General features: G+C 44.1%; 1 protein-coding gene across 1 annotated transcript; it reads left to right on the top strand.

The window, feature by feature from the left end:
- The first annotated feature begins 5,816 nt into the window (after window positions 1-5,816).
- LOC147638840 (pentatricopeptide repeat-containing protein At2g03380, mitochondrial-like) lies at window positions 5,817-10,019 on the top strand. The gene is made up of 5 exons (XM_086783896.1): window positions 5,817-8,089; window positions 8,403-8,472; window positions 8,558-8,674; window positions 9,265-9,553; window positions 9,790-10,019. Exons 1-5 carry the CDS (start codon window positions 5,817-5,819, stop codon window positions 10,017-10,019), a joined length of 2,979 nt encoding a protein of 992 aa, XP_086640022.1.
- The last annotated feature ends 241 nt before the right edge of the window (window positions 10,020-10,260 follow it).

The following is a 10,260-nucleotide window of genomic DNA, read 5'->3' as shown; positions in this document are numbered from 1 at the left end:
CTCAAGTCCACTCTACCACTTACACTCCGTGTTGGTACTTTGACTATATAGCTTGGAGCAAAGGTGGTGGGCTCAAGTCCACTCTAGCACTTACACTCCATGTTGGTACTCTAACTTCACACCTTGGAGCAAAGGTGGTCTTAAGCCCACTCTAGCACTTACACTCTATGTTGGCACTCTGATCACACACCTTGGAGCAAAGGTGGGCTCAACTCCACTCTAGCACTTACACTCTGTGTTGGTACTCTAACCGCTCACCTTGGAGCAAAGGTGGGTTCAATTCCACTCTACCACTTACACTCCGTGTTGCTAATCTGACCACACACCTTGGAGAAAAGGTGGGTTCAAGTCCACTCTACCACTTACAATCCGTGTTGCTAATCTGACCACACACCTTGGAGCAAAGGTGGTCCACTCTACCACTTACACTCCATGTTGTTACTCTAACCACACACCTTGGGGAAAAGGTGGCACCTTTTCCCCAAGGTGTGTGGTTAGAGTAACAACATGGAGTGTAAGTGGTAGAGTGGACCACCTTTGCTCCAAGGTGTGTGGTCAGATTAGCAACACGGATTGTAAGTGGTATATTGGACTCAAGCCATCACACCTTGGGGTAAAGGTGGGCTCACTCTACCACTTACACTCCATGTTGGTACTCTAACCACACACCTTGGGGCAAAGGTGGACTTGAGCCCACTCTACCACTTACACTCCATGTTGGTACTCTGACCACACACACCTTAGAGCAAAGGTGGACTCAAGTCCACTCTACCACTTACACTCTGTGTTGGTACTTTGACCACACACCTTGGAGCAAAGGTGGGCTCAAATCAACTCTAGCACTTAGACTCTGTGTTGGTATTCTGACCTTAGAGCAAAGGTACGCTCAAGTCCCACTAACACTCCATGTTGGTACTTTGACCACATACCTTGGAGTAAAGGTGGGTTCAAGTTCACTCTGTGTTGGTACTCTGACCACACACCTTGGAGCAAAGGTGGGCTAAAGTTCACTCTACCACTTACACTCTATGTTGGTACTCTGACCACACACCTTGGAGAAAAGGTGGGCTCAAGTGTGTAACATAAGAGAAGAAGAATCACTCACATGCATAGTCCTAGTGCTCCATAAACATTTTTGCTACACATAGTTTATAGGCATTTCGGTCACCACCAATAGTTTTACATGCATTTCGACCACCAGTAGAAATTCATAGAAGCATCCTCAATCCATGAGTTATGCACTCCATGAATCTAATATGTCCCTAGTGAAGGGAGCCATAAATCCATATGATAATCATGTATACCATAGATACTAGGCTTTTCAACTATTGAAAATGTTTTCCTGAAACTTCTCAAGGTAAACAATTCACCCTTCTCCTTGTATACACATACAAGGGTAAACACGTATCCAAACTTCATATTTGCTAAACACAAAACAAATAACAATGGACAAGGGTAAGCACGTATCCAAACTTCATATTTGCTAAATACAAAACAAATAACAATGGACAAGTACTTCTCTCTTGTTTGTCAAGGTCATCATGAGTTGAGAAGAGATTTCTATGGACTTTGATAAAATAACCCAAATACCAATAATCAGGTCGATGCACAAAAGCAAAGTCTGTGCTTGAAAATAGATCATACAAACTCATATATCCATAAGCCAAACATTCTAGCCAAACATTCTTATGTTCATGCCTGCTTCCATAAGTGGATAGGCTCACGGTCCCTTTCTCACTAATAGTGGTGGTGGTGAGCCCACTTAGCACTATCGAGCACCTGTGTGGTGTTTCCCCCTCCTCCCATTGTATGAGATAGCCTTCTCCTCATAGAGCGGCTAGTTGCTGCTGTTGGAGGAGAAGAGAATCCTCCCCTTTTTCTGTTTCTTGACTCTCGCTTCCCTACGTGGAGCCAAGTTTGTACTTAGCCATTGTGGTTGTGTTGCTTGGTAACTAATAAAAGGATCTCTTTCTCGGGGAAAAAAAAAGTGGATAGGCTCACAATGTTTAACAACACTACTAGCTAGTGTTTATACCCCAATAGGATCATCTTCACACAAGAGTGTGAAAGAGCCAAAGCTCTGAAAACCAATGTAACTCCAAGAGGGCTGGCAAAAGGAAGTTTCCAAACACTTGACCATTAATGCAATTAAACACTTAAATTGGTCAGAGCCTTAAACAACCACTTAGTTTTACAAAACTATAAACGAAAGATGTGTACATTTGACACCACATAAAGGCCAGAATGGGCTGACCCCCTAGATGAGTGACATGGCATACTTATCCTATCCACACCTAAGGATGGATCCTATCCACACCTAAGGATGGGTCCATACACACATATACACACTTATAGGGAGTATTCACACATACAAGGTTCCGAATCTCAACAAACCCCCATCGAAGAGAAGGTGGAGATGCTTGAGAAAACCTCAATAGTCATAATGCTTGCTCTATGGCTATATATGTCTTAGCTTCACGGACATCTTTTTCTTTAGCTTCTTGTATGGCATGTGGCTTCTTTTTTTGCTCTTTGGCCTGATGCATCTTTCCTCCTTGTGTCCAAGCTTTTTGCTCTATGGCTATATATGTCTTAGCTTCACGGACATCTTTTTCTTTAGCTTCTTGTATGGCATGTGGCTTCTTTTTTTGCTCTTTGGCCTGATGCATCTTTCCTCCTTGTGTCCAAGCTTTTTGCAGTAGTTCATCTGATATCCTTGTCCCCCTTCTTCCACTTGGTTACCAAATCTCTCAAAACTAATCCTTTTCTCAAATTGACTTTGAGATGATGGTCTTCCTCAATATATCAGGACTGTAGGCTCCCATATAAGTGAACCCAAGGCATAGTTCTAGGACATGATCATCTAGTTTGACTCGTAGCCTAAGGCCCAACAAGATTGCTCACCACAAGGACACCTGCAAGGTGTGTCTTGGTGGTATGGGACGCCAAGTCTTACTGCGGGGGAGCTCTGCCTAGGGGGTGTAGCTATGGCCTTCGGCTCGAGGGTAAGTCTGGATGGATTTTATGGCTGGAAGTGAGCCGAAAGCCTTACTTCTAGGTGTGTTCCATGTTAGGTGTCAGTCTTGGATGATACTCAACACTGGTGGTGAAGGACAGCTACACAGTTGGCATTAGTAGAGGTTCATGGTGGTGCTACTCCGCACATAAGAGGTGTCAGCAGTAGAAGAGTAGTTCTGCAACTAGTGGGTGAAGTGGAACAACAAATGTGAGCTAGCCTCTTGCTCTGATACCATGTAGGTTAAGATGGTACCAACAAGAGAGCTAGAGAGAGAGAGAGAGAGAGAGAGAGAGAGAGAGAGAGAGAGAGAGAGAGAATTGCACAATATTAGGTCACCTATAGGAGGCTAAGAATCACCAAAGGCTGAGAGCTCCACAACTTCTCCACCCAATCTTCCACACAGCTCACCTAAGTTTGGACCCCCTACTCTTTTAATAGCATGTTGGCCCTTTTCATGTGCCTAGCCACTATTATTAGTGCTCGACCATCCTTGAGTCCATTACCGGTCATATTGGCTCTCCTAAACCCCACTCGTACCTCCGAATGGTTGAGCTATCTAGGCTCCCAAAACTTCCACTGCCGTGACATTACTTCCCCCTTGAGAGGAGTTTTCATCCTCAAAAATGAAATTCAGGAACCTTTGTTTGAGTGTGCTTTCCCAAGTAGAACCTTCTTCTAGTCTATCCTTCCACTTGACTAAACACTCATGTCATACAGAGTGTCGAGTTCTTTTCTCTTAGAAATCCAAGACTTTTTCTGGTTCGTGTGGTAAGGATGGGGGTTCAATAAGTTCTACTAGGATTTCTTGACTGACGACATTATCGTCCCATCACCTAATTTCTTTTTCAGTCTACTGACGTGAAAAACTAGATGAACTTTAGAGCTTTTTGGTAAAGCTAACTTATAAGCAACACTACCTACTTTTTTAAGTATCGTGAATGGACCACAATACCTTGGAGATAGCTTCGGACTTCTCCTCGTTTTTAAAGATTCGGAGTGTTTGAGAACCTTTAAAGACACTTTGTCACTTTCTTTAAAGATTATTTATCTACGATCTTTATCTGCATAATGTTTAGTGCACGCTCCTGTGCTCTCTTAACACTATCTTTTGCGATTTTCGTCATCTCCTGGAGATCTTGAAGCAAATCTTTAACCTTTTGTATCTTTTCTTTCTCGAGTCCAATGGCCATGAAGGTTTGCGGTTAAAAACCATATATCAACATGAATGGACTAAATGGCGTTGTTGAATGTTTGGCATTATTATAAGCGAATTTCAATATGGGTAAATGTTATTCCCAATTGGTTTCTTTTTGCTTACATATGCTCGTAGTATGAAAACTCTATTGAGATACTCTCCCACTTGGCATTTGGGATCTCTAGTAGACTTAGTAAACCACCTACTTTTAGGCGTTCTGCTTTATTGACCTGGCACTTTTGGCATTTTAAGACATAGTCCTGGACATCCTTACTTAAGCCAGACCAATAAAATTGTCTCTTAATAACTAGTGCATATGTCTTCCGTATTCCAGGATGACCAACACTCCGACTATCATGAAATTCATATAAAATACGACGCCTAATGTCTGAGTCCGGAGGTATACATACTTTACCTTTGTAAAGTAAGTAGCCGTTATCGATGGAAAAATTCTTCCAACGATTTCTTTTCTCACTCGTAAGTGACATGTCTCCGTGAGACATCTCTTGAGAGTAACCCACTAGTGGAATTGTTTGTCTCGTTAACGACGGGGCTATCTTTATTTATCGTCAAGGGATCCCTCTTCTTTATAACACTCCACACGTGGGCATAATACTGATCATCAACGTGCTTTCCCTTAAGTGATTCCAAAAAATCACTCTTAATTTGAGTAAAACTCAACTCGTTAACCATGGGCATGCGACTCAGTGAATCAGCTACCATATTGTAACAACCTTTACTTAATCTCAGTTGAAAGTCAAACTCCTAGAGCAACTCTGCCCATCGAGCTTTGCGTCCTTTCAACTCTTTGACTAGATAGCCATTTGATTCTCTCATGATCAAAGACTATCTCAAATCCAGCACCATATAAATAATGCCTCCACTTCTTTAAGGCATGAATTATAGCATATAACTCCCTTTCATAAGCTGAATAATTTTGTTGAGCTCTGTCCAACTTTTTACTTTTAATTGCAATAGGTTTCCCCCCTTGTAAGAGAACTGTGCCTGCTGCATCGTTGCTAGCATCCATCTCTAATTAGGTCGCCTACAGGGGCTGAGAATCACCAAAGGCTAAGAGCTCCACGACTTCTCCACCCAACCATAGCCTATCTTCCACATGACTCACCTAAGTTTGGACCCCCTACTCTTTTAATAGCCTATTGGCCCTTTTCATGTGCCTAGCCACCCTTGAGTCCATTACCGGTCATATTGGCTCCCGTAAACTCCACCCGTACCTTCTTCGGACAGTTGAGCTCTCTCTAGTCTCCCAGAACTTCCGCTGTCGTGACATTGACTCAATGCTTACTTGATTGATTGATTTGTTAGCCTTCAACAAGTTTAATGCTTTTATCGGCATGCACTTATCTTTTGACCCGCATGCGCGCGCACACATTGGATGAGTGAAACATAGCACACTTATCCTATCCACACCTAAGGGGTGGGTTCTTACACACATACATGTTGTGGAGTGTTCTTCGTGTCTCACTCATAACCCACACAACATCATCTGATTACCTGGCTCTGTTTGTATGTAGCAACCGCTCGTTTGATTTCTATGTGGTCTTATGGGCAGTTTGAACTGTCAAACATCATCTATCCCTCATGAATCCATCCTTGCGACACCATTTACACTACACGCCTGCGGTGCCACTAAATCGTGTTTCTCTTCCCTTTGACGAGTGCACTTCTACAGTGGTAAGAACCTCGGAACCTCATGATTTGACCAATCTTGGGTTAAGCACGTCGGAAGAGCACACGTACAAGTGCCCGTACCAAAATGTACGGCATGATGTCATAGGTGCATTACTTGGTACCGTGAACCTATCCGAGGGGATCTCCTTGCATGGCATTGCCATAGCACATGGCTTTGAGCAAGATCCTTACGTAGGTAACCTCCTCATTTCCATGTATAAAGGCAATGGTGCTGTGGCTCATGCACGGAAGGTCTTTGACAGAATGCATCACTCATCTGTAGTGTCGTGGAACTCGATGATTGCTGCATACACCCAGCATGGGTTTAACTCCGAAGCCCTTCAACTGTTTGAGTTAATGCAGTTGAGAGGGATAGAACCAAACATTGTGACCTTTGTAAGCATTCTCCCAGCATGCGCAAGCCCTGTGGCTCTCGGACAGGGTAGAATCATCCATGCTTGCATCATTGTCTATGAGTGTGAGTCAAATATTGCTATTGGGAATGCCCTTCTCAACATGTATTGCAAATGTGGGATCTTGGAGGATGCCATTGAAGTATTTGACAGCATGCCCAAGCGCACGGTAGTCACATGGACGGCGATGATCACGGCATGTACCCAGCATGGGCAGAACAAGGACGCACTTCAACTATTCCAGCAAATGCAACATCAAGAAGTAGAGACAAACAATGTTACCTTCATCAGCATTCTCAGGGCTTGTGTAGGCTCTAAGGACCTTGCAGAGGGTGTTGCTATCCATGCCTGCATAATTGATAGTAATTATGGATTAGATGTTGCTGTGAGGAATGCCCTTGTTTACATGTATGGAAGGTGCGGTGCAGTTTACGAAGCACAAGCCGTCTTCAACCAAATGGAAGAACGTAATGTTGCCTCTTGGAATGCGATGATAACTGTTTATATTCAGCATGGGTATAATAAGGACGTGTTTCAATTGTTTCATCAAATGCTGAAGGAGGAGGTATATGCTGATCAAGTAACACTTGTCAGTGTGCTTGGTGCATGCACTACTATGGAAGCTCTGCCAGAAGGTAAGGGGATTCATATGTGCATTTTAGAGAAGAACTATGAAGTGGATGCTATTGTTGGGACTGCTCTCATTAATTTGTACGGTAAGTGCGGATCTTTGCAGGATGCACAGGTGGTATTTGACAGGATGCAAGAGCACGACATCGTTGCATGGACTTCTATGATCAGCGCATATGCTGATTATGGGCATGTCAAGGAAGCCCTTGATTTACTCAACCAAATGCAGGAGCTGACTGTAAAGGGTAATGGAGTCACATATGTAACTCTCTTGGGTGCATGTGCAAACAAAGGAACCCTAGCGGATGGTAGATCAATTCATGCATGTATTGTAGATGGTGGCCTAGAGCTTGATGATGGTGTGGCAATCGCCCTTGTCGACATGTATGGCAAATGTAGGGCTCTCGATGACGCCCAAATCATGTTTGACAAAATGGGTGATCATTGTGTGGTGTCATGGACTGCGATAATAACGGCTTATGTCCAACATGGACATTTCAAACTGGCTCTTGATGCTTATCGACTAATGCAGTGGCAAAGAGTGGAGGTGGACAAGGTTGTACTGGCGAGTATCCTAGGGGCTTGTGCTGGCCTTGCAAACCTAGTGGCAGGAAGAGCAATCCATCAATGCCTTGTTGCTGATGGCTTTGAGTTGGACATGGCTGTGGGGAACTCCTTGATCAATATGTACGGCAAGTGTGGTGCTCTTGACGAAGCACGTATGGTGTTTAACCAACTTCAAAAGCACAATGTGGTGTCGTGGACAATGATAATATCTGCATATGCCCATCATGGCCACAGCAAGGAAGCAGTGCACTTGTTTCGGTGCATGCAGTGTGCACAAGTCAAGGCAAATGACTTCACATTTGTCAGCCTTCTCTCTGCTTGCAACCATGCAGGGCTAATGGATGAAGCATGGTTCTTCTTTAGTGCTTTGATTAATGATTATGACATGACACCAACGTTGGAGCATTACAATTGCATGATAGACCTGCTTGGAAGGGCTGGGCGGTTAGAAGAGGCTGAAGCTCTTATAAAAAAACTGCCAATTCAACCTGATGCTCCTGTATGGACGACTTTGATCAATGCATGCAGGTCTTATGGGGATGCCAAAAGAGGTGAAAGAGCAGCAGAGCATACGTCTCTTTCTAATGGACTAAGACCTTCTTCTTATGTACTACTTTCTAACATCTATGCTATGAGTGACTGACTTGGTGAAACCCCAGAAGATAGATTTCAAGATCAAGAAGGTGTGTGCCCATTTCTCCTCTAGCATGCTTTCTAGACACTGCAAGTTAGCTCAGGCTATGGGATATGATGGACCTCAAGGACCTCAAGTAGCACAATGAAGGCTAAAATCACCTCAGTAGCACATGAATACAATGAAGGCTAAAATCACCTCTCGTAGAACCTCATAAAGCTCTTTAGCTACTCAGCTCTGGTCCACTTGCAGAAGCAGAAATCTTGTACAGAAATTTGAAGTCAATGGGAGGAAATATAAGTTTTGGCAAGAGAAAAACGTTGTAAGTGAACGGGGGTTTCTTGTTCTAGCATGAGCAACAATGATTTGATTCTTTGAAGTTAACTGCAGCAAACCCCCATCTGTAGAGTGATGCTGCGGAGTTGCCACTGTGCATGTGTAATGCCATGTTGATCGATGTGGACCGTTATCCCTGTGGCTTGGTGCAAAAGGATGGACAAATTTACTTTGGGAGCCCTGCATGGGTTTGTTGGCTTGAGCAAAGAGCTCCAAAAGGAAGCCTGATCAATTGAGACAACTTTATTTTAACCTTGGAGAGATCCAACTGTCGTTCAGCTTATTGTAATTAAGCACACAGTGACTTTTATATATTCTAGGTGCTTGTTGTATACCTTGGAGAGATCCAACTGTCGTTCAGCTTATTGTAATTAAGCACAGAGTGACTTTTATATATTCTAGGTGCTTGTTTGCATGTGTATCCTTTTGTTGGGTAAGGTTTACTGGGTAGGGTATAGTCTGTGAAGACCTCATTTTGACATGGGTAAAAGCCATGCACCTAGTTCAATTCAAGTGTATGACAACCCAGTAGATAACTTTTATAATGGCAATTTGGGAGGACTGTAATGCGAATTTAAAGGATGGCACCCATTGTTCGATAGACTGTCGCTTTGTCCTAAAGGGAAGAGACATCCTACCAAAAGGCCCCTTTGACCTTCATATGAAGGACTTCCAGTTCGCACTACAGGTGGTGGGTGATCCTAGAGGCACCCTCTAGGGCTTGGACCTGTAATCTGTTGTTGTTGAGGGTAATGGTTGCATTCTTTTGGGTCTCTAGCTGGGCGAGGTTTTCATGCACCAGGAGAAGGGCTTACTATGCCGCATCTGTTTGCTCCTCCTTCCGGAGACATATAGGCTATCATATTCCCTACCAGGTTCTGGAGAAGTGCGGAACCTGGGAGTGGAAAAGAGCCTCAGAAAAGCTTTCAGCCTGCCTTCTTGGATCCTACGGTGTGCTATGATCTGTGCCTCATGGGAGGTCTCTTGGCACTTTCAGTGTGATCTGAGGCTAGGTTGCCTTCCTGATGATGTCGCGAACCATGCCATATGTGGCCACTTAGCTTCTGGTATGGTTTTGTAGCGTGGGGAAGGTGCAAGCCCCTCAGACCACGTAGATGGTGGGTCAGGTTGGCAATTGCGGCATTGCGGACTGTGTATGTGTTGAGATGGGTATCATAGGAAGAGAGAAAGTAGAAACAGGTGGTGAGGTCCGGCCCCCAAGTGGGAAGAGCAGCCATCCCTCTGAGTCCAAGCCCTGTGGAGGTGCCCCATGACATCTTGGTTCCTTGTGACTTGGTAGCAGCAATTGAGCTTGTGCTCAACCTTCCTGTCCAACTTGATTCCGTTGTGGACCATGTGGCTGCCAACTTCTTGAAGCAGATCTATGCTAAAAGTTGGTGGCAGGAACTTTGGTGGGCCTTCCTCTTCTTGGTGGGAGTGAGGAGCACTATGTTAGAAGAGGTCTCGGATGCCCCAGCGGTCACCATGAGGAGAGCGGTCACCATGAGGAGAGTGGAGGATGTTGAGGGTTGAAAGGTAGGAAGAAGGTTGGAAAAAACTGGCAATAGTTTGGGTAGGTGCAAAGGACATAGTGGGAAAGTAGAGGGGGGTCCTTTGTTTTAATAATATTTTACTTGGGAACGTACTTACATAGTGGGTACATACGTTTGCAGACCATTCTTGGGAACATGCATAAGTAGTACGTGCATTCAAAACTCTAAACATGCATGGTGAGATGTAAACATACATGCACAAAGTGAACATGCATGCGCAG

Source organism: Cibotium barometz, chromosome 4 (genome assembly GCF_041138505.1).
Source record: "Cibotium barometz isolate CiBa-2024 chromosome 4, ASM4113850v1, whole genome shotgun sequence".
NCBI lineage: Eukaryota > Viridiplantae > Streptophyta > Polypodiopsida > Cyatheales > Cibotiaceae > Cibotium > Cibotium barometz.
The sequence above is the reverse complement of the archived record's forward strand: the minus strand, read 5'-3'. Positions and strand labels throughout refer to the sequence as shown.

Excerpts from the sequence above, each read along its gene's own strand:
- LOC147638840 (XM_086783896.1), top strand. The coding sequence starts at position 5,817 with ATGAATCCATCCTTGCGACACCATTTACACTACACGCCTGCGGTGCCA. Across the intron at positions 8,090-8,402 it reads GAAAGAGCAGCAGAGCATAC|AAGCAGAAATCTTGTACAGA; the intron begins GTCTCTTTCTAA and ends GTCCACTTGCAG. Across the intron at positions 8,473-8,557 it reads TTTGGCAAGAGAAAAACGTT|AGTGATGCTGCGGAGTTGCC; the intron begins GTAAGTGAACGG and ends CCCCATCTGTAG.